A 25,147-nucleotide genomic window follows, 5' to 3' on the forward strand; every position below is an offset into this window, starting at 1 on the left:
CAGCCTAATGTTGGAGCAACAAAAGCAGCCACAGGTGCATATGAGGAAGCATTGGTACAAAAAGAGAAGCTGTATGAGTTGTGAGAACACATCGCAGCTTTTGTAAACACAGAAAAGAGTGCAGCATGTCCATTACAAATATCACAGCAGAAAAGTGTGTGGTTAACTTGGGGACTTTGTACAAAGAGAAGTCTATTCACTGGTGTTTGCTAAGGCTATTTCATATGCTACAACTATATAATTTTGGTGAGCATTTCTCTTTTCTCTCTTCACTCTTCTCTCACCACAAGCGAGGAAGCCAAGTGCTTGCTCAAAGGAGGAATAGTCGGGTTAAGTGTGCCCAGATGACATATGCTATGATTTGGTTCCATATGATGAAAACTGAACTGAAAAAATAAAATTTCTGATTATCAAAAAGGTCTGATCAGTAAAAATGATGCATCTGTATGTGAGAGAGGCAGAGAACGAAAGAAAGGAATTCTACTATAATTATTTTTTTCCTGATTCTAATTTGAATACTGTTGGGTTGAAGGGGTGGGTCAATTTCATGCATCAAGCTGCATGTCAAACAGCTATCAGAGCCTGTCATCCTGTGCTTTCCAGCCTTCAAACTCACTGCTCCCCATCTGCTTAAATGCCCCTAACCAGTCACTGGAGCATGACGGATGGTGAAGAGGCCTTAAGAGGAAGAAAAAAATGTTTTAAAGGAGATCACAGGACTTCTGACAAGTACTCAGGTGGACACTGCCCATCTTGGAGAAGGCTGACAGAACACTAGTCAGCCTTCCAGTAGTGAAGTTCAGACATGGCTGTTACGTGATTCAGAGAATATATTATCGCTATGAGTAACAGACCTACTGCCAAGGCTACATACACGTATATAGCAAATAGAGCTGACCGATAAGTTGTTTTTATCATGGTCATCACGACACGGACATGCACAGTAAGCTCATTGTATAAGACTGTCTGAAATGGGATGAATAAGAAATAAACTGTAGTTACATGTGCCATGCACTCATATTCAGCATGCAAACATTTGACTTATCAGATGGAGCCCTCATTTTATCAGCCATGCAGTCACACCAATTGGCCAGTCAAATGAAGCTTCACCTAGCCGTCAAGTTACCCTCACATTAATTCGCGTCAATTTGACGGCAGTTTCAAGGCTGGCTAGTATGATGGCTGAAGAGGAGGAGAGAAGTGTGAGGAAAATGTCAAGAGATGTTATTATCAAATTTATGAGAAAAGATCTTAAAAGGACCAAGGGATAATACCCCTTTAATTTCCTATAATTATAATGTCTTATTTAAATTACTGTTCTGTTTAACTGGTTGGGTATTTATGTGTAGTTTGTTCAATAAAAGCTGTGTAATATTTTTTTCAGCTTTTTTTTCATTATTGGGAATAGGCTGCTCAGTGTTTGATGTCTGTGTTAGCGGAGTGCCTACTGAAAAAGAACGTAGGAATTGTACAGCAAATACACTTCAGTATACATATTGGACATAAGTCATTGCAGCACTGAACAATGATAATGCGCATAGCAGATTTTCATCATATTGCGCAGGCCTAATAGCAAACCTATTAAAAGCCAGTAATGAGAATCATCTGAGATCTGATGATATTATCAGTCACTAATGGCAGACTCTACCAGTAATGATCTAAAGAATGAGAAGAAGCTCATCTCGGTTTCAGGTCTTGCTTTTGGCAAAAGAGATGTCTGGCTAAAAGGATGAAGATTTCAATGGTTGTCAGCACTGTGAGCCATCCAGAGAGATCCTTCACAAAATGGCCTTTGCTGACTTCTCAGGTTGCAGCATGCAGGCTAAAAGAGACAGAACCTGTTCTCCAGGTCCTGGGAATGCCTAGGATGACACTATATCCTCTGAGCTCAACAAGATAACAGTTTCCTTCAATTGACAAACCTCTGTCTATGAGAATCCCGTGTCAAGGAAATGCAGACATGGATGAACAGCAGCCGTATAAAGCTGGGATCACAGTGGGCTGTTATTGTCAGAGGAAACCTTGTGCTTGCAGGTGAATGACATGATAATTTGGCTTTCTTTTACTCAGTCTCCCTCTGTTAGGAAGCAAAATTAATGCCATCATTCAGTAATTCCCACAAAAATCAGAGGGGGGACAAAACATGATCTCAGTGTCTGTGACAATGGTATGATTGTTGGCTCCATTGTTGGTTGATCAGTATATTTCCGAAACAGCCGATCTCGTAGGATTCTTACACACAACAGTCTCTAGAGGTTACTTAGAAAAGTGAGAAAAATTTAATCCAGTCTTCAGTGAAGACTGCCTTCAGCTGGGCAGTATTAACTTATGGTAAGAAAAGCATCACACAACATGTCAAACCTTGAAGGAAATGGGCTACAACACCAAAAGATTACATTTGGTTTCACTCCTATAAGCCAATAACAGAAATCTGGGGCTGCAGTTGGGACAGGCTCACTGAAACTGAACAGCCAATGACTTGACAATCATAGATTGGTCCTATGAAACTCAATTTCTTCTTCTTTTTTTTTTTTTAATGTTTTATTAATTTTAGAACAAAGATAAAACAGAATGGGCCCCACTTACATCTGCACATTCATACTACTTTCAAACCCGACCGCACACACCAGAGGAGCGAAATATACTTTACACATATAGCACAATTTGGACACTATTTTTTCCTTTCTTCATTGAGGTTTGACACAATCAAGATTTCAGAAGAAGTTTTGTATGTGTACCCTAAAGATTGCAATTGTGTACACATGGCTATTTTTATTTATCATGATCTAATTCTTTCTCTCTTAAATTTGTCATGATAACTGTCAACTTCTTTTTTAACAGGCGAGGGTAGGGAGCCTGTCAAACAGCGAAGAAACTTTGTGTCAAACCCCAATACATTTTTATCTATATACCCACAACAGTACACTGAATCTAGCTGTCTAACATTCACATTTACTCATTGAAATATTTCAATAACGGAGACCATATTTCTTCCCACTTCTTCAAATTTCCAGTTTTTATATAACGTACTTTTTCCAATGATATAACATCGACTAATTCAGACAACCACGTTCTAAAACCCGGTGCACAAGATGATTTCCACTCTTTAAGAAGTAGTCTTTTGGCCAAAACTGTCCCAAGAACTATAGCAACCTTTATATGTTGTGGTAGGTTTTGTGTTTCCTTTGAATATCCAAACAATGCCATATCTCTATCCGGAGCACAGTTCCTTTGGTATACTCCGGAAAAGAAAAAAAAATACTAGACCAGAACGGTTGAATAATTGGACATTCCCAAAAAGAATGTAGCAGTGAGTCTTCAGTTGTTTTACATTTGTCACAGAATGGAGACACCTCAGGATAGAACCTATGAAGTGATGCTTTACAGTAATAAAAACGATGAATCACTTTAAACTGCGTTAGTCTGTGTCTACTGTTAATTGAACAGTTATGGATTTGGGAAAGGGAATGTTTCCATTGTTGTTCGGATATTGTAGTTTTTAATTCCCCTTCCCATGCCATTTTAACGTCATTTGTTGATTCCAGTGTCGAACTACAGCATTTTAGAAATTTACCAATAATTTTTTTACTAGACAGGCCCTGATTAAGTATTACCAAAACAGGGTGCTTTTCATAATTATTTAGATTACTTTTAATGAAGTGTCTTAACTGTAAATATCTGTATGAACCCGATTGAGGAAGTCTGTACTTTGTTTTTAATTCTTCGAATGTAAAAAGTCTGCCTTCCTGACAGACGTCTTTTATACTTTTGATACCTTTAGAGTACCAATCAAAGAATGTTTTATCCATAATAGCAGGCGTGAAAGCATGATTATAACATATAGGTGTATATAAAGAGACACCGGGAACATCAAAATTTTTTCTAATTTGACTTAACATTTTGATTGAATTCCTAACAATAACACTATGACTTATTGACTTTACGGAGGAAATTGTTCTAGTAAAAAGTAAAGCTGACAAAGAGGTGTAAGGTCTAATAAGTGACTGGAGTTCAATTTTCACCCATAATGGAGCAGAAGGAAGTGATTCATCGTTAGGAGCACCAATTTTCCAATAGGTCAATGCTTGTATGTTAGCTGCCCAGTAGTAGTTTTTGAGTACCGGAAGACCGAGACCGCCCTCCTTTGTGGATCTTAATATGTGTTTTTTAGATATTCTATGTTTTTTATATCCCCATACAAAGTCCAAAATCATTGATTCAACTTTTCTAAAGTAATCCGCAGGTATAATAATTGGCAAATTTTGAAAGAGGTATATAAACTTGGGCAGAGATACCATTTTTATGGCATTCACTCTGCCCACCATGGAGAGAGGCAAGGTCTTCCAGTAGTCAATAGATCGTTTCAGTTTTTCAAGTCCTTCCTCAAAATTGAGTTTTAACAAGGATTCATAATTTTTAGATATTTTTATCCCAAGATATGTTATATGATCTTCCACCACTTTAATTGGGCAGCTATCTATGGTCCTATTAGCGCCAATGAACATAAGTTCGCTCTTTAACCAATTTATGTTGTAACCGGATATTTTACCAAAAGCATCCACATATTTTAGCAGGTTTGGGATTCCAGTTTCTGGTTTAGCAAAAGTCAAAAGAAGATCATCTGCGTAGAGTGACACCAAACTCTCTGATTGACCAACTGTAAAACCCTCTATATCAGGATGCATTCTTAAGCCAATAGCTAATGGCTCTAAGGCTATATTAAAAAGTAAAGGAGAAAGGCAGTCGCCTTGTCTTACGCCGCGATATAATTGGAAGCTCTTTGATAATGTATTATTACATATGATACTTGATTTTGGCATTAAATAAATCATTTTGACCCATTTTATGAAGGTTTCTCCAAAACCAAAGTGTTTAAGAGCAATGAATAAATATTCCCACTCAATTGAATCAAAGGCTTTATGGGCGTCTAAAGTCAAGATGGCTGCCTTATTATTTCCGTTGCAATCTGAATACAACAGATTCAGTAGTCTTCGCACATTACCGAAAGCAGGCCTGCCTGGTATAAATCCGGTCTGATCCGGATGAATAATATCTGTTATAAACTTGTTTAGTCGTATTGAAAGAATTTTTGTAAGAATTTTATGGTCCAAATTCAAAAGTGAGACAGGCCTGTAACTAGCTGGATCTAAAGGATCTTTTCCCTTTTTGGGTATAACACATATGTTGGCTTCATATAGTGATTCAGGGAGCCTGTTTTTATGAAAAGAATGATTAAGCATTCTAAGTAAAAAAGGGGTCAATTTTTCCGAAAAAGCTTGATAAAACTCTGCTCCGAATCCATCCGGGCCCGGACTCTTATTTGGTGGAAATGAGAGTAATGCTTTTGTCAATTCTTCCGTAGAGATAACATTATCTAGTAAGTGTTGCTGTTCTTTTTTCAATTGAGGTAAAGATAATTTGGCAAAAAAATCATTCAAGTGGAAAAGTGAAGAATCTGATTTTGACTTATATAATTCTGCATAAAAATCCTTAAAAACATTATTAATATCTTCAGGATCTGTGTAAATCTCTCCTGTCTTTGATCGAATTTTATGAATTGCTGCTGTAGATTGTTCTCCTTTAAGTTGTCTTGAAAGAAGTTTTAACGGTTTATCACTTATTTCAAAATGTTTTTGTTTATTTTTTAGAAGAAAATTACATATCTCCTCCTGAATAATAATGTTATACTCATTTTTTAATCTTAGAATTTTATTGTAGTCAGACTGCGCAAGTGAATTTACATGGATCCCTTCCATCCTTTTAATCTCTCTTTCTAGATCTATCTTCTTTTTTGTTTGTTCCCTTCTTTTTGAGCTTTCATATGATATAATATATCCTCTCATAGTAGCCTTAAAGGCCTCCCAAAGAGTAGAGTTGGAGACCGCTCCGTTGTCATTCAAATCAAAAAAAACTTCTATAGTTTGATTCATATAGTTTTTAAAATCTAAAGATAACAATAATTGTGTATTAAATCTCCATTGGTATTTTATTTTAGATAAATTTGTTTTTAATTGCAAACTAATAGGACTATGATCAGATATAACGCGAGGGTGGTATTCAGATTTCTGAACAGTGGAAAGGTCTCCTGCCTCTAATAAAAAATAATCAATTCTTGTATATGAATTATGTACCGGAGAATAGAATGAAAACTCTTTTTTATCTGGATTCTTTAATCTCCAAATATCTATAATATTTCTTGATTTCATTAAATTTTTAAGTGTTTTTGATGAATTTTTAATCACTGGTGGCTTAACTGAAGTTCTATCTAGGAAAGGATCCAAATAACAGTTGAAGTCACCACCAATATAAATGTGAGAGGATTTATCATCTGGAAGTAAATCAAAAATCCTATAAAAAAAATTAGAATCATCTATATTAGGCCCATATATATTTAATAAAGTAATTGGAAACGAAGCTATGTGCCCAGATACTAGAACAAATCTTCCATTGGGATCAATTGTTTTAGATTTGAGAGTAAAGGGAACATTTTTATGAATTAAAATCGCTACACCCCTGGCCTGTGAAGTAAAGGACGCATGATAAAGTTGAGAAATCCAGTTAGTCTTCAGGATATGTTCTTTATCTTTACAGAGATGGGTTTCCTGCAAAAATATGATGTTTGCTTTTAAGGAATTCAAGTGTGAAAAGACCTTTTCCTTTTTAATATTGTTCCCCAGTCCCCTAATATTCCATGACACTAAATTAAGTGTCTTCTTATGAGTAGCCATTGAAGTATTTCCGAAGTAAGTGGATGGGTAACCATTCTGCAGTCATGTACCATTAGTTCGCAATAAACATCTCGCTCCTCCACATCCAACCACTCAAAACGACATTCAGACACACACATACGACCATTCACCCACACCCCGGCCCATTGTAACACCCTCCCACCTGGACAGTAAAATAGACATTGTTTGCCAGAAAATCTCAGTTCTAAATGTGTCCAATTATCATTATAGGAAAGTTCTCTGACAGACAGGTCCATATCCCTGAACCGTCTCCTGCCCCTAGCGTTCAACAAAGGCGCAGGGCACATGGAAGTAGGCTGTAGTTGCTGGAATACACCCAGCAACGATGTGCTTTTCCGCTCCTCGTTCCCCCGGTGAAAGTAGTAGTTGTTGATGTTTTCTCACACTGCCTTTAACTCAACCCTAGTCACAAGCCGTAGAGTATTTTGCATAAAAGTATCATGGCTATGTGACTAGTTCATTCTTTATAAAAGTTTCAGTATCCGTAAAAGAGGTAAATATCTTTACCTGATCGTTATACTGCACATGCAGTTTGGCTGGATAACGCAACGTGTACTTCATCCCCTTGTCACGTAGCGTTTTCATTACCTCTCGGAAAGCTCGTCTTTGCGCCATCACCTCTGCTGTGTAGTCCGGAAACATAAACACACGCAGGCCGTTGTATGTCAGCTCCTGGTTTCGGCTTAGTCGCAGGAGCAGCTCTTTCTCCTGGTAGAAGTGGATCCTGGCTATGATGGTCCTGGGGCGCCCAGAATCTACATTGCGGCGTGGCAGAGGGACTCTGTGGGCACGATCCACTGTCACAGTGTTTGGGAAATTGTTTTCCCCAAATAGCTTCGGTATGAGACGTGTAACAAACTCAGTGGGTCTTCCTCCTTCTACTCCCTCTGGTATTCCCACAATTTTCACGTTGTTGCGCCTTGAGTTCCCTTCCAGGTCCACTATCTTAGCGGAAAGCTTTTCATTTATCCTGCGCGTTGAGACCAGTTCCTGCTCCAGCCTGTGTATGCGGCGTTCATGGTCCAAGCCCTGCTTCTCCACTTCCTCCACTCTCTTTGTGAGTGCGGCCTGGCCCTGGGAAATTGATTCCAACTTTTGCTCGATTAGATCAAAACGTTTATTCATCGTTTCGAGTAACTTGTCCATAATTTTTTCCATCATGGCCGATGAGCCGCCCTCAGCAGCAGCTTCACAATCAGAAGCACCCGCCTCCATAGGCGACTGCTTCGATTTAGTTCTGGTTGGCGGTGGCATTGTTGTTTACAGGTTGTAATTGATATATTTCTCTCGCCAGAAGCAGGGAAATACTTTCAGACGTGCACACTACTGAAAACTTTGTGTTGTAAAAGGCAGAAATGAGTAGTAATTTGCAAAATTTTCACCGGAGTTGACGGAGCTGCAGACTACTCCATCCGCGTCTTGACCACACCTTTTCTAAACTCAATTTCTTCTGAGGCACACAATTTAGTATCATCCACAGATTCCACCTGCCTTATGTCAACAATCCAGCCTTTCTAGTGGAGTCCACGTCACAAAGAATCATTTTGAGAACAAATACTAGTATTCACATGGTGACCCTAATAGACCTTTAACGATTAATCAATCTATTATCAAATTAATCATCAACTATTTTGATAATTGATTCATCAGTTTGATTAACCCTTTAAGAAAAAAAAATCACCATCTTCTAAAGCATCCATCCTCTTAAAGGCGTACATCTTTTTTTCTTTACTCCTCTGTGACTGCAGACTAAACAAGACCATTGAGCCCATTGTGAGCTTTCAGAGAGACAGATCAACATTTTTCATCGTTCTCAGAAATTTTATTGGTCAAACAACTAATCAGCTAATCAACAAAATTGTCTGCACATTAATCACCAATGAAAATAATTGTTAGTTGCAGCTAGGGCTGGGCGATAAATCGATTTTATCGATTAATTCGAGTTTGTACTTAATGTCGATTTGTTTTCATGAAAATCGATTTTCTCATCAACATCCGCCACCAACGCCTGCCTGCTGGGCACCCATAGTTCAGAGTGCTGCCCCGCTCCCCAACATGGCGGCGAGCGGTGCAGATCTTACTCCAAAGAAAGAAAACGTATCTTCAGTCATTATTACTACGCCAAGGAACAGCGGAGTTATGTGACGATCGGCGTGCATTTGTCTGTGAAACTGTCTGTCTGTGTGAAACATTACTCAAAAACGGACTAACAGAGTTGGATGAAATTTCAAGGAAGTTCAGAAATGGCACAAGGACCAAATGATTAGATTTTGGCAGTGATGCGGTTTATAATCTGGATCCATGGCTTTGTTTGGGATTTCCAATTGGGAGATGTAGCTGCAGACACGGCGTTGCTGTAACCATGAAGTGAACACTGTCAGTTACGCTCTGAGATCACATGATTGTGATCCTACTACAAATTGACTGTGAGTTATCAGTTGGAAATCATACAGGGAACAAATGATTAAACTGTGGGGTGTTTCTGAGTCCCATCAATTCCTGCTGCCCACTACATATTTAGGTCACGATGTAGCAAACCCCAGCCAGGCACGTTGAGCTCAGCCATCAGCCTTATTGTGAACACAAATTCACCTTCCTCATTTCTTCACCGTGAGACCTTGTCCTCATTCCAGATGCTTCTAAGTTTAGACACATCCTTTTTCGGGACTTTTCGGCTGCGTCTTCGTCATGTCAAGAAACCTCTTCTTAGAGAATCACTTCCTGTGCCAGTGGAATGGTTACAAAATAAAATCCCGTAGCATTCAAAATACGCCTTCAAAATAAAGGCCTGGAGGGAACACTTATTTTAACAGGAGCAAAACAAGAGCTTGCCAAAATTGATGAACTGATCAACAGACCTTTAAAAGAGTAATTTACAGGTGATTTGGTATAAATACATGACATGCACATGCATAACACATGCCTGTACTTAGCACAAGGTAATTGTTTATTGAAGATTTCATCTGTCGGAAATGATACGTCAAGTGAGCATCCTTGGCAGAGTACTGCGCTCTCTGATTGCTTTTCTTGTTTGGAATTGGTTTGAGTTATGTGGCATCACTTGTTTTGAACAATTCCTTTGTCATCTGCAAATTGATTTTAGGTAAGGGGTAAAAAAAATTTGAATAAATCGTGAATTGGGATTTTTGTTAAAAAATCCCAATTCACGTTGTAGTAGTTAGTTGCAGACTTAGTTCTGAATGAAGGGCTCAATAAGTGTCAATACTAAGCTGGTGCCCATTAGCTGATTAAAATTCAGCAAAAACTGACTATTTTGCAAGGTGGTCATTAAGTCAACACCACTGTTAATTGACTAAAAACTGTCTGAATAATTTTGCAGATACACATAACAGTGAAAAGTTAATGGGCCAGAGACTTGTAATCTTCTATCGTGGACTTAAAAACATGCCAAACAGACTACCCATGTCAGGTTTGGGTTGGATGAGTGTTTTCTCCATTGTGATACGTTTCCTGTTAGCTGTCAGGGAATGTTCCACCTCCATGTCAGAGGACCAGCTGGAAAATAATATTGTGCAGCAGGCAAAGCTGAGAGCCATAATTATATATTTCGGGGGGCAGACCAACACAGCGTCTTCTCACAATGTTCTAAGAAAGCAGATATCAGTTCACTGTCACTTCCAAAAAAGTCAGAGAAAAAACATCATGAATGATTATCCTGTTTTTCCCCAACCTCTGGCTGCATAAACACTGTGGTGCCATTTCAGGTCATGTCAGTAAGGTCTCACAGTTTTTCACTGTGACATCTTGGGCAAAGAGTGAAAGGGAGAACTGAACCGGCCCATACTGTATAGAAGTCTGTGGTATGGCTTTGTTGCATAAGAACTTTGCATATCTTAACAATGGAAAAAAGGGCACCATCCAACATAATTTTAAGCTTGAGCTGAATGATTAATGAGTCTTTCGGTGGTCTACTGTTCTAATGAACTGACGTTAAACTGGGTTTGACCAGCAAGCATTAAGAAAGTGCACACAGTCGTGAGCACACTGGGCTTGTTAGGCAAACAGGTGAAGGTCATCTAGCCAGCGGAAGCCTATGATACATTTAAACAAATGTCAAGCTTCTCTGCCCCTGTTCAAACTTAATCAGCACACAACATATACAATAAGAACTCACATTCAATATTTAACTCTTGGGCAACTTCCAATACATGCTGTTTATACCACTTGAAGCTGAATCATTAATATGCCAGGTCATACACGGAAAGTAGTCTAATCAAGTCTTTGATCGGACTCACGCTCATTTGCATTAGCTTTGGGCTAGCTTACACTGCAGGTGCACGATACTCTTGCCAGAAAGGAGAGAAGGAGAGAGAAAAGACTGATATGTTTCTTTGGCTGTATGCTCAGATTAGACACAGAGGACTCTTTAAGGTCCCCAGCAGAGGGATGCCTGGAGGGTGCCAACACATAGAAGAAGAGACATTGGGTAGCAGCTAATGTTGAAGCATAAAGATGCACCATAGAAGGCATTTGACACTCTAAATACTAAATAAACACAAAAGAAGGCCATGACAAAATTCAAGAGACTGCAAAAGAATGATAATTTTAACGATTAAAGACGTTTTTTCAGTCATCTCAGGATATGAATGAGGGGGACACCCACATTTCACAGAGTATGCAGTACTTTAACCAAGTCCAAAATACCATTTTTCATTGATTATATATTTTTAGTATTAATACCACACTTTCTTCACCACCATTACTTTGGTTCAAGCTGATATCTTATCCAGAAAAATTAAAAAAATCTAATACAAGCAACAAAATTTTCCCACTTAAAATGTACATGACACACTTAAGAAGGCTACATTGTATTTTATGTGATGTCTCAAGAAAAAAGAATAGCGATGCACAACATATCAGTGACTGATATACTATTGACCAATAAGTGAGAAGATTAGTCATCCAAACATAGAAATGGAACCATTAATTACTTCTGATAATCTGTGAATCATGTTTTTTGAGTGGTGATTTTGCCTCTTTTCCTGCTCTGTGCCACAGCCTATTTTGCTCTTCTACAAACAGAGCAGACAGCATGACTAATGAAATGGACTCTGTGTTGCAGTTTGTGTGAGTTTATGATGACAATGCTTACTGTAAATATCCATCCATCCTCTCTCTATACACCGCTTTATCCTCACTCGGGTCGCGGGGGGGGCTGAAGCCTATCTCAGTTGACTCGGGCGAAGGCAGGGGACACCCTGGACAGGTCGCCAGTTTGTCACAGGGCTACATATACAGACAAACAATCACACTCACATTCACACCTACGGGCAATTTAGAGTAATCAATTAACCTCAGCATATTTTTGGACTGTGGGAGGAAGCCGGAGTGCCCGGAGAAAACCCACGCATGCACAGGGAGAACATGCAAACTCCATGCAGAAAGATCCCAGGCCAGGATTTGAACCAGGGATCTTCTTGCTGCAAGGCGAAAGTGCTAACCACTCTTCCACTGTGCAGCCCCTTACTGTAAATAGGTGCAACAAAATATGCCAGTAAGGGAAATGGCACAAGCATTTTATCAAATACCAGTTGAACTAGCAGGGCATAATAAACATGCAAAAACAAAAATACAATATCATTAAGCACCTTTTCCCTAGTAAACTTAATGTTTACTAGGGAGGGAGAGGGAAGGTGACGTAGTAGTTACTGAAGCCGTGCTAGGAGGATGGGTGTATTGTACAATGTAGAGCTGGTCAGTTGTGTACTATGGTGAAAAGATGACGGCAATGAGTTACTATTCTTGTTTTATGTTGTTTACTATTCTTCTACTTACAAATTCAACAAGCTGTGCACAACCATATGGAGACTGTCACCGTAAGAGCAAATAGTTATGAATGACATAAAAATAAACAGTATTAACACACAGAGGAGATAATAATGACACATCTTTTAAACAGCCCTTGTTTTCTGACTCTTGTTTTTGATCTTTTTACGGTTCTGTTTTTCTTTTAATAATTGCCCTTGTTTTCTGACTTCTGTTTTTGATCTCTTTACTGTTCTGACTTTTTTTTAATGATTTCATAAATGTTTTCTTTTGTTTTTCTTTTAATTATCGTCATCCTCTGTTCTTAATGTCTTTGTAAAGCACTTTGAATCGCCTCGTTGTTGAAATGTGCTATATAAATAAATTTGCCTTGCCTTGCCTTGCCATGTCTGCTAGCCACTTTAATGTTAAAGAACTGCAGTCTTATCTAAACAGTTTAGCTCAGCAGCAAAAATATGTCAATTTATTCTAATATTTCTGTACCCTGCATGTGCTTCTGTTAGGTCAATGCATGCTTTACTCTAGAGATGGACAAGACTAAATAAATAAATAAAATATCTATCAACATCTTCACATTTTAGCCTTCGTAAGATAATTCATTATCGCCCATTGTGTATGCAACGGCCACAACAAATCGCTAGTTATCAGTTAGCACTGAAATTTCACATCAGTGCTTCTCTATAAAAGACAATTTATACGAGGAAAAACAGATCAGCTGCAGAGTGCTTTGTGACCCATGGAAGGTTGATATTTGACCACTCAGCAAACAAGGTTAATCATAAACCTGTTGCAACCAGCTGAGCAGGGTGAGTCTGATGCAACAGGGAGCAGTCAGTATGAACCTCATTTGAGGTGTTGATAACACACAGCTGCCTCTAATACCTCTGAATGTTCTTCAAGCAGTGCCAGTGTGGAGATGTCAATCATAATTCATCCCTTACTGGGACAAATTGATGCTTCTTACCGGGGGGGTCAATTACAGCCAATTGACTTAGTTTTCTCTATCAGTATTGACAAGAGACTCATCTTCTATTGGTCTGTTTTATCTTAGAAAGCCTTCTGTTGGCAGCATAGCAGCATGCAAACCCACAGTAGGGTAACTGCTTTTGAGCTGCCACAGTTAATCAGGAGAAAACATTGATAACTGCCTTGGCGATGCCATGCATCGTCCTCTCTGACCAGTGCATTCACAGAGAATGATTAACATACTAGCAGGCTAACACAAAAAAGCCAAGCATACTGCTCTCTCATAGCACAAGCTACAATTCATATAAGGCAATATATGCCTGTCTATAAAAACTAAAATGTCTGTACAATGAAATCTCCTAAGGCTCCCCATGTTCTGCCTCTAAATATGTAACAAGATGCTCTGGATAATACAACAGCAGTATCAGTGTAAAGCTGCATTAAAACAAACACAAGAATGTAATGATTATTAAAAGGGTCTTTCCTACAATCATATCACTTTTGGTGCATGTAATTTGATTCTGGTGCCACAGTGCCAAACACTGCATGAATCCCTCTTGACTTGTAGTCAGCGTCTAGCTGTGTAACAGATTGGGGCGTATGGGTCTACACAGAGCACAGTGTGAAACAGTCATGGAAGAACTGGCAAAGTCTGACCTTATCCCAGCCTGAGCCCACACATTAGACAGCGGCTTATCTCAGCAGCTTAACACTGAGGAGCTGCTAAACTGGCAACTTTCACACTTCCTTTTCTGGCAGCCCTAAATTTTTTGCCTTTATGAAGACAGGGATGAGACTAATTTCATTTTTGTATATAAAACAGAATTTAAGCCAGTATAGTAATACTTCCTTCAAGCAGAGGTAGAAAATGACACAATACACCACAGGGCAAGGTTACATGGATAGTATAGTTGTGTTATGCCAAGGAACACTACCTACTAAATGATGCATTTAGTGCATTTTACAATTCTTTCTGACCAAATGAGAGACATAAATTTTATTTTCCAAGAGTAAATAAAACATCAAATAAAACAACTTAAAAGGCATTATTCTCAATTCTTATCATTTTGTCTCCAGTGATTTTCCTTAGGCACCAGGTTAAAAATATTTTGAGGGGCACCTAAAACCTTTTTGAGGGGGTGCCAAAAATTCCCCTATGCATGAAAAAATCTCTTTTTCACGTCAGTGGTTAATAGTTTCAAAATTGCTATTTAACACCTTCAAGTAGCAAATTGCAATAGAACAAGTCAAAGTTAAGTGTTTGTTTTGCTTGGGCTTTAAATCCACCAAAGATTAGTGGGAGCTTGGGCATTCACAAAGGAAACAAAATATGTAAATCCGCTTTGAGATCAGGTCTAGATAACATGTGCTGCTCTGGTAAACAGCTCTCAGTGTAGGTTAGCTATAATATAAGAAGGACAAGCAAACAGTGGAACTGGCCAAACTGGTTTTGCATATGCTATGTAAAGTCACACAGACATCATCCACTGCAGAACATGAGGCAGTAGAATTTTATTATGTCTAGCTCCCACACGGGCCAGTGGCTAAAAGAAAAAAGGCATTCATGCAACACCATGTGATTTTTATCATTTTTGAAATTTGGATTTTAAGGAAGCTCTAAAACACATGACAGTAATGCCACCGACTGAGAAGAGAAAAACAAGGCTAAGAACACTGCCAAGGTTTATAAAAGTGGAATACATCATCAATTATACGGTTATATTTAGAAGTCATGTGTTAAAACACAACAACACAAGTACTCAGTTAAGTCTGAAACCCTTATAGATATGAAACATAAAAGTTACCCAACAGTGTTAAAAGTATTTAGGTACAAAAGTGTTTAAAGTGTTATTAAAGGTTGACTTTTTATATTTCAAATTCAAATGAGATTGGAAACAAGAAAATGAAATACGTAGTTATGTTATGCAACCTTGAAACATAGGTCAGTGAAACGCTTCAACCTTCTTTTGTTTTACAGGCCCAGAACACTGCAGAGTCTGCTCTTTGATGGGAAATGGGAATGATAATAAATGATTCAGCTGGTTTTCTGGTGCTTCAAATACAAGTGCGCAAGAGTCCCATAACCCACAGTGGCACCCCTGCAAAATTTGTAATTGACCAGTCATGCTACTAATTTAACAAACTGCCATTACTGTGGTATTAACGCACTGCATCCAAGCAATACAAGTAAGAGCCCTTCAGACACTGTGAGGTGTGGTGATCTAGCACTTGTAATAACTGTAATGTGCAATAGCTAGCTTCTCTGCTTTATCTTAACATGATTTGCAATTCTAATGATCCAGGGATTGTGGCAAAAGGCTTCTTTATACTGCCAAATGCTTATCTTGACACTGCCGCCAGTTTGGAAGTGACACACAGCAGAAGTAGGTTTAAAGAGAAGTTGTTCTGTGTAGTACTATGTAGCAGAGCAAATTTCTGACCTTGTTCTTGATACCTGAATATTTCTGCATTGCCTGACTAGTTCAGTTAACAGTTATTTAAAAAAAAATCTAACTTGAATAAATAGCCAAAAATGGCGAAAGTTAAAACTTCTAAACTCTGTCAGTTCCAAGTCTAACTGTAAGAAAAAACACTGAAAAGTCATTAATTATCAAAAACTGGCTTTTGACAACTGTTTCGCAAAACATCAGTTTCTGCGTACACCAGCTCTCTGTTAAGTGTTGTCTGATAGTTCTGTCTTACGAGAGGCACCTGACTCTTCCAGCTCACCTTTGTCTCACTAGCATCTGCATATCTCAAGAATTTTCTCCTAAAAGGTTTTGAAACTGAAATATGTGGCTGAGATTTTCAGATACTCAGTCCAACAATTGTTATTAGCATTTAACAACAACGAATCCTAAGCAGTAGTAATTTTCATAGTTTAATAGCCTCATGAAAAAGCTGTTGTTTTGTATGATGACAAAGCAAACATTATTTTGACTCTTTAGAATGTAGAAGGCATCCTATTATACTATTTAATCCCTTTAAAGGCTAGGTAGCACAAAGGACAGATCTTTCAGCTCCCTAGTACTGTCTCTGTATTTATGGTAATGTACTGTTCGTTTTGTTTGATGTTCTTTCCTACCAGATAGTTTTAGACAGTCAGATACAGATAAATTCCACCAGGGAACATATATTACAGCACTACAGTCAATCTGAGTTCAGTTATTTCAGCTTCTACATAGGTTTTCACAATCTATGCTAAAAATCGCACAGCCTTACTTAACCCAGTGTTCAAAATGTTCTAAACAGGTGATTGTGTAGCTTATTTCTACTTTCAAACCTCTTTCTACAGCAGCTCTGCAGATCTCATGAAAGGGTCAAGATGGTAAATGTCAGGACAATAATGACTGAAGCTGTAACTATAATAAGCACCAACAGACAAAGACCTGTTGAGGGCCATCTACTGTGATCTTTAACCAAGACTGACTCACAATTTAACCAATGGTTTAGTTTAAATGCGGACAAATTTGTTTCAACTGTGTGATTAAATGTTTACTCGTGTTGATATACAGCTGATTGAATTGGGGCAAATAGCTAATAGTGATGTTTCTGATAGATGCTGTGATTTTATTCAATGTATAATTTTTTAGTCATTCCTACATATAATAATTACATTGTAACAGTGGGAAAACACATTTGAATGTACATGTTATGGGTGGCTTACGTTATCTCTGCTCGGTTATTGCCATTGCCTTGTGGCACATGTTCTATTTATACATTCTTTTACAATTGTAGAATACTGTAATATAGTCTTTGTATTTAGGCAAACCTGATTAAAATAATTTTATATGTGAATGTCTGTCAACTCTTAAATTGTGCTGCTGCCTGTCTTAGCTGGGATGTTCTTGTAGGAGATTCTTAACCTCAATGAGCCCTTATCCTGCTTAAATAAAACAGCGTTCGATTTAGACGGTCGCCAGGTCGCCGCGTGTCGCCAGGAATGATAGGAGATTGATGACATCATACGAAGTGGCTGCCTCCATGAAGAAAACATGATACGCGGTTCAGCCCGCCCGAGCGCTCGACTTGGACAGTCGCCGGGTCGCCATTTGCGACGTTTTTAGTCGACTTGGACTTGGACGGTCGCGGCGACCATCCAAGTCGAGCGCTCGGGCAGGCTGAACCGCGTATCATGTTTTCTTCATGGAGGCAGCCACTTCGTATGATGTCATCAATCTCCTATCATCGCGGTGATGTGGCGACCGTCTAAATCGAGGACTGTAAAATGTAAATTAAAAAAATTAAAACATGTGATGGAGCGTTACCACATGAGTTATCATCAAAAGCATGACTGTCATACAAGTAGGACCACATGAATTAAAAAAATCTTTAACGTGTCAGTTTAAACCCTGGTTCACACATGCTGCATGATGTGTATCCTAAAGTGGAACCTTTGCAATTTGCTAATGACATTGTGATTTGAAATTGATTTATTGCTTGACTTTACTAATTAGGGTCACAAACCTTACTGTGGTGTAACTTTAAACAACTTTAGTGTATGATAGCATGTGTAGAAATGACAGAAAAACCCTCAAAACCTTGATGTTAATGTTAATAAAAGCTCTCAATGTTTGTTTACTACAACAGCTACATTGAACTACACTACACTTTTAAAGTGTTGATACTGTGTCTACATAATGTCAGCTAAAAGATGGTAAGAGGCTGAAGTTGTTCACAAGTCTAACCTGAGTGTTTTACAAAAGGGGGAGAATCAGAAGTCGAGTGATCTCAGCCTTTACTTCAGCCACACAGAGAACCTTCTTGAGAGCCCTTCCAGTGTTGTGCTCATTGTTTCCCCTGGTGCTTCAGCTTGTGATTTCCTCTTCTAACAGCAGCACTTTCAGCTGACCCTGACCCATACAACGCTTACAGCCGGCACATTGAAAAAGGTAGGGTGTAATGACGCTACATTTCATTTCTACTGAAAGATGACTACAGAGCTTCTTTTAAAAAGCATTACCTTTGGCTGCAAAGTCAGATACCTACACTCCCAAACACACCTGACTGTTATTACTAGCAACACTTGCACACTTTCACTGTTGTTTCATGCAGGTTCAAGCTGAGCATGGTTGCCCCAGCCGAGAGAGCAAATAAACAATATCTACTTAGGATACAGCTTTTTCTATTCCGCTTGATAAGATGACGTAGGCAAGTAGAAAAGCCTAATGTATGACAACAGCGATGACTGGACTACAGCTGACTGAGCACTTTGACCCCCCAGCAGTGGGAGTAAGTGAAAAAAGAAACATTGCCTTTGGGTTTCAGTGGGTACTCCTCTAGACAAACACTCCTGTGTACAGTCAAATCAATGAAGGATTTCCCACAGTCAGCAGCACCACTAGCACTTTGACCATCATCTTCAGGGTTATTTTTGTAAGAACTGGGGCAGTGGTATGCAACAGTGAATATAAAATGAGTTAGAACCAAGAATGAGAATGGCTACGCGCTCAGAGGAATAGCTGGTTACCACCAGTGAGAGAAGCACGGAGTGATCAGGTGGTTTTCTGGGTTCCTGTAATTAACAACCTCAGCCAAATCCAGCCAGGCATGACCAGCAAATTAACATGCAGCAGCTTTCACACTCTATCCCACAGATCTGCTCAGTGAGCAGAAAACCAATACAGGGCCACTCCGAAAATAGCCTAGACCACAGATTGTCCTTTCAACTACAATACCACTGATACAACTGGATTCAACAAGCTTGCTTAACAAATTTCTGGTCTAGGTACTACAAAGCCATAGATATAATTAGACACAATGCTACGGCCACTGGTGATTGTATGCCGTCTTGCTTCTGTGGTGGACTTTTTTGGGTCTTTGTATAGGGAGACGGCCCCTGTAGGCCCAGGTGGCTGGTTTGAGAGCCTTTCCAGAACCTCTGCTGTCAGTCATCTCAGCTAATGAGTCTGAAACTGAAGACCTACACTCCAGTCTTTGTTCTCCCCACCTCCCAATACGTCTGACTGGGCCACCACCCAGTTCACTTCACCTTTATCCAACCATCCGCAGGCATCATCACACCTGGGGAGTATAAATCCTCAACTAAACTATCAGTCACTGTGACTGGGATAAAACGTGACCAGTTTGTCCTGGTGCTTCTTAAGTATTTGTGTGTTCTGTTGCCACTGAGGGGTGGCTACTCGGAAAATATAGCTTCTGTTAGCAGCTACTGGTTTGGTGAGGAGTTACATGTGTCTTGGTGAAGACTGTAGCGTCTGGCAGCAGCTGACTGACTTGGTGAGTAGCTACTCGTGTCCTGTAGCCATTGAAGGAAGGTGATTCACATATTATGTCTTGTTGGAAATATGTGTTTTAAAGCATCAGTTATTTAGTTAATTTTGCGCAATCGGCCCTCATTTGTCTTAGTTTGTGTTGTTTGGTGAGGGTGTTGGCATTGTGTTTAGGTTTGGACAAGGAGTTTAGTTGTTTTGCTTTTTCTTTAGTTAGATTGGAAAATCGTAAGCCTTTGTTTTGTTTTGATTTGGTTCTTCAGCAACATCCACCAGCCCTGTTTTCCTTTGTTTGATCACTTTCATGTTAAATTTGTCACTGAGCAATGAATTGCTTTACCTAACTAATGACATCTGCTTGTTTTTGTCACACCCAGCTGACCCTAGCAAGTGGGTTGTAACACACAATAACAATTCATGTAGCCAAAGAAACAGCGAAAAGTCTTGGACAAGTTAACAAGCTGCCAATAACTCTCAGTTGTGCAACTTTTGTACAGATATTATAGAAATATCTTAAGTCTGAGATGTTGAATTTGTAAAAATGCTAACACTATCAATGCCTGAATTGTATTATCGATTTAGGATGTGGTAAATGAATACTGCAAACTACAATTGCTGATGCTTGTTTCAGAAAAACATTTGGATTTAACAGTTTCTCATCAAATGACTTACAAAATTTGCTACCAACACAAGCTATTACAGTCATGTTTAAAGACTGATAATCTAGTGGGACTGTTGACATTTCACAATCATCATGTGAGCAAAATGGACCTTTTCAAATTTTCATTTAGAGTAGGCCTTTCTCTTGCGAATGTTACTATTACTAGGCTATGCTTACTTTGCAAAAACAAAACACGGTGAGCAATAAAATGAGGCCTGCTTTATTTCCCCAAGTCCCTGTACTGTCCTCCACAGCACCCCATCTCTCAACATCGTTTCCTGCCCACACAGGAACCAGCAGCACCAGAAGGAAATCCTTCCTCAGCTGAAAGCACGATGAAATTCTGGAGGTTGGGGGGACATCAACATGCAGGCCCAACTATCAGCTGCTGCACAAACAGACCAGCCTTATCTTTAGCTGCACATGAGGGAAGGGAAAACACAGAGGACACGCAGAGCTCTGTATTGACCTCCACCTTGGCTTGACTACTCTTGACATTGAAATTGTGCTATGATAGCAGAGAAATCTAACCACACTTACTCCCCACAGTTTTGTTCAAGCTTCTAAATACCATTAAACTGACAGTGGCTTTCACATTTGTGCTACTGTAGAAGAGATCAATAAAACAGAGAACATGTCACTACGAAAAGGTTACAGGCATGCATGCATCAGTCAACAAATGGTTCACTCTCTCGAATGTGACTCATCCCAGAGAAATCCTTCCATTTCACTGACTTCCACTGCTACTATAGACATGTCAAGCTTTACCTCACTATTAACAAACGCTATGGTGAAAATAAGTAATAATGTGACGAGATAATGTGAAAGTTTTTTGAAAGTAGCAATATAACTAAGTTGTCATTTCAAATACATAATAAATATTTTTCGTCATTTGTCATTATTTCACACTAATTTCCTTTCTAAGGCACACTCACACAAGAAAGAAGTTTTGTCTCTTTAAAGCTTTCAGATTCTGTTTAATGTAAAACACAAACAAACAAAAATATATGTAGAGAGAAAAAAACAATACTGTTCATTAATCCTGAACTATTATTTTGGACTTATAACCATTCATAATCACGTACAAATAAATAATAAGTGGATCAGACAACATATCAAACTGCATTACCTAGATATTCACCCTTACACATTACAGAGCAATACCTAAGCGTAAATGACCTATTCTGGCTGAAATTCTGGAGAGAAATCACATAATATGTTGCCCATATAATCCTATAATGAATCCATTGCAGCTGTTCTCCATATCTCACAATCCCCTATTGACAACTTTGTTCCTCTCCATACTTTGCCAAAGTACTCACTGACCCCGATTTGTCAGTGATGCGGTGAGAATAACAGAAGTGTTCGACGAAAGACACAGTATAGTGTACGATAGTTCCCAATACAACAGTAGTCATGGTGGTTGTGACAGAATGAGTCGACTCTGGTGGGATGCAATGAAAATGTTACACCTGCATGCCTAAAATACAGTGGAAGCTATGCTACTGAGCCCAAAACACACATCCATATTGTTTAAATAATTTTTGTTCATCTGTAATGTGGTTTAACAACACTAACTTGAATACTAAACTTGCTTGCTGTCTGCCTTTGACTTACATGTTCTGCAACGTAGAGTAATTGTAGAGAAGATTGAGTAATCTGCCTCACAAAGAGGCAAAGAAATCCACTGTATAGGATCCTTGGGTACTTGAATACTTGATCGACGAATAATCATTGCATCATATTGGAAACAAGTTCCATAACGCAAAATTCTGATGTGTAACACCAGTCAGACTACTATTTTTGATTATCATAGTGCAGGGAGGGAAGATAGGAACAACACCTACACAACAGTTTTATGACTGACATAAATACAGCACTTCCTTGTCCTATGAGAGAAACAAAGGACTCCACCAGTGTAGCACATTTACATTTTTTTTTTATCATTTTCATATCAAATATCTCAAGAAAAGGGTAACTTGAGTGCAGCTCAACCAGGTAACCTGCTAGAAGACAGTCCAGGTCTCCCTGAAGTGAAGCAACAGTGACTTATATAAGATAAAGAGTTGCAACTACGCTTTTAGAACAATCACTATTACACATAACTAAATGACACAAAGACTGTGGTGGGCATCTGCTTCCCAACGACTGATGCCCTGACAAGGCAGCATCAGTTAGCATTATTGGCTGGCTAGCTAGCCACAAGGAAGCTAGCTTACATTAGCTAGCATCCATGCCTCATAACAGTGCGGCTTGTCTGATATTGGTATTCTTTACAAAATAATTAAAATTGGTGGGGAGTGTCAAACACTTCAAATATAAAATGGTGTTTTTTGCCACTGTGGGGGTGCATGCTACCTGTCAGCTAGCTCGGACTAGTAACCGCAGCCTGCCAGCTAACCTGACGCCTTGTTTGACGTTAGCCACTGGCTGGTGCCAGCTAGCTAGCACTGCTAGCTAAGCAACGGCGATGCAGCATCCAGAGCCCGGTGACATTTCACTCACCTAACAGAGACCGAAGGTGTTTGAGCCGGGTCAGTACATCCTTCTTTGGGTCCAGAACTTTCTGTGTAGATTTCTTGACGTCTCCATGCCCCCTTCGAGTGAACATTCCGCTGTAAAATGCAACTGTGGCAGCTGAAATCACCTGTGTTTCACCATACACCAAGCCTCCAGTGTGACTGTCACTTTCCTCACCACCGCTCTATGCTTGCTCGGTAAACATTCGGCCGACGGCCGCTGGTGTGTCCTGTTTTCTGTGGGTGTGTAAACACGGAAGCGCAGACTGACAGAGAGGAGTGGTTACATTACATGAATACACCTCCTTGTTTATAACAGTTCCACCTTGCACTTCCAATGAGTTTTCATCCTTGTTCATCACAAAACAACCTACTTTATTTCCATTTTCCACTTTAAGGACACCCTATTGCATTATACAGAAAGGTTGCGTCTCGGTTAGGTTCCATACCTTTTCAGAACCTGAGAAAACTGGTTTGAATGCACTGACTCTCCTCTCTAAGACTAGTAAAGTTTGAATACTGGCACCAAGCTGTAGTTAGTATGAGGGTCTATTAGATAGTACTTTCTTTGACAGCAATTTAATGAAGGTTGGGGTTTGATTGTTGTCAAAGCACCGAAGCGCCCTCTGGTGTCTGAAATTAATAGTGCAGTACAGATGGGAATGCATCATTTTGATACCGCATTTGTTAATGCTTTTCACTGGGAACCGCTATATATATGAATGGAGAGCAAGAGAAAGAAAACTAGCACAAGGTCACTCTTTCAAAAAGCCCTGGCCATACGTTATCCTCTCAGCTACAATACCACCAGTGCTCTGACTGGATTCAATAAACTTGCTTAGCATACTTCTGGCCCAGGTATTACAAAGCTATAGATAATTTCACACAATAAGAGCATTCTCTACAGTCCAACAGACAGTGGCCCTGAGAAAATCTTGGACAGGGTAGGTTAACAAGATGACAATAAGTCTTACTCATACAACTGCTGTACTGAAATTATAGAAATATTTGTAGACTAAGTAGTCTTTACATCAACAGTCTCCACATGATTTCATCTATTTATGATATGGGAAATGAGTGCAGCAAACTTCGCGTGATAATTCATACAAAGATACAGGTTAAGCAGTCATACATCAAGCAGCTCATCAACTTCACTGCTACAACCACAGTCACGTGTGGTTAATGAATGGAAATACAGTAAGAAGGTTGGCAATTTCCAATCATCATATGAGAGAAACAGATCATGAAAGTTTTCATCAAGGCTTAATCTTTCTCTCACTAATACTATGGATACTAGGACTTATTTACTTTAAAATGACCAAACACAGTGAGCAATGAAAGGAGGCCAACTATATTCCCCGAAGCCCCTGTCCGGTCCTCCACAGCACCCCATCTCTCATCATCGCTTCCTGCTCACACAGGACTTGTAAAGGTGAATCTCTTTAATGGAAATAGCACATGTTTTAAGTTAAACGATCTGATGTATGGAGATCTCTCCATTACCAGGTTGTCATATTCAGACTGAATGCTTTCTCCAACCAACAATCTAAATCAAAAGAAAAGAAGCAAATTATCACTTTCAAGAATTTGGAACTACTGATTTCTTTGAGCATTCTTGCTTAAAAGGTGACTTAAACAATCTTTTGATTATCACAGTTTCTGACATTTTTTAAAAATCAACTTTGAGTGATTCAAGACACTGTGCATGCAAACTAACTCAGTAACCCTAAGTAAGGTTTAATTTTAGCAAGCAAAAAAATTATCGAAAACTGAGTGCAAATAATGACACACGGATGAATGCCATACATCATTTTATTATATGCTAATTTCCTATATTCCAGAGTTAGTTAGAATAGCACCATTTAAAGAAGGTTTCATTAAATGGTTAGATTACTGTCAAATGAACACACTCTTACAGAGGCACCTATGGGGGTACATTTACGTGGCTTTTCTGTGCTTCAAACCAAGTTTATTTTTAGATTTGTATCAATACAAAAAGCACATGTCATTGCATGATGAGTACATACCCAATTAATAACTTTAACAATGGCTGCTTTCTGTTTTGGAGTTTCAGTTTTCAGTCACATGCATTCAACTACATGCCCTCTCAGACACACGGTTACTCGGACACTTCCATGTAATAGAGTCATCAATGATGTTACTGATTACATCTGTGTCCCCCTGCTGTGACTAGATGAACCCATCTAAGGTCTTTTGAGTACTGAATGACAG

General features: G+C 39.0%; 1 protein-coding gene across 6 annotated transcripts in view; it reads right to left on the reverse strand.

The window, feature by feature from the left end:
* The window catches only part of ralgapa2 (Ral GTPase activating protein catalytic subunit alpha 2), a 109,314-nt gene extending 86,123 nt beyond the window's left edge, over positions 1 to 23,191 (reverse strand). For all 6 annotated transcript variants that reach the window (XM_051945789.1, XM_051945797.1, XM_022192467.2 and 3 more), the window contains exon 1: positions 22,902 to 23,191. In XM_051945789.1, the coding sequence (XP_051801749.1) occupies positions 22,902 to 23,007 (106 nt within the window). In that variant the 5' untranslated portion in view covers positions 23,008 to 23,191. The remainder of the gene's footprint in view (positions 1 to 22,901) is intronic.
* Between the last annotated feature and the right edge of the window lie 1,956 nt (positions 23,192 to 25,147).

The sequence above is a fragment of the Acanthochromis polyacanthus genome, chromosome 1 (assembly GCF_021347895.1).
Source record: "Acanthochromis polyacanthus isolate Apoly-LR-REF ecotype Palm Island chromosome 1, KAUST_Apoly_ChrSc, whole genome shotgun sequence".
NCBI classification, from domain to species: Eukaryota; Metazoa; Chordata; class Actinopteri; family Pomacentridae; genus Acanthochromis; species Acanthochromis polyacanthus.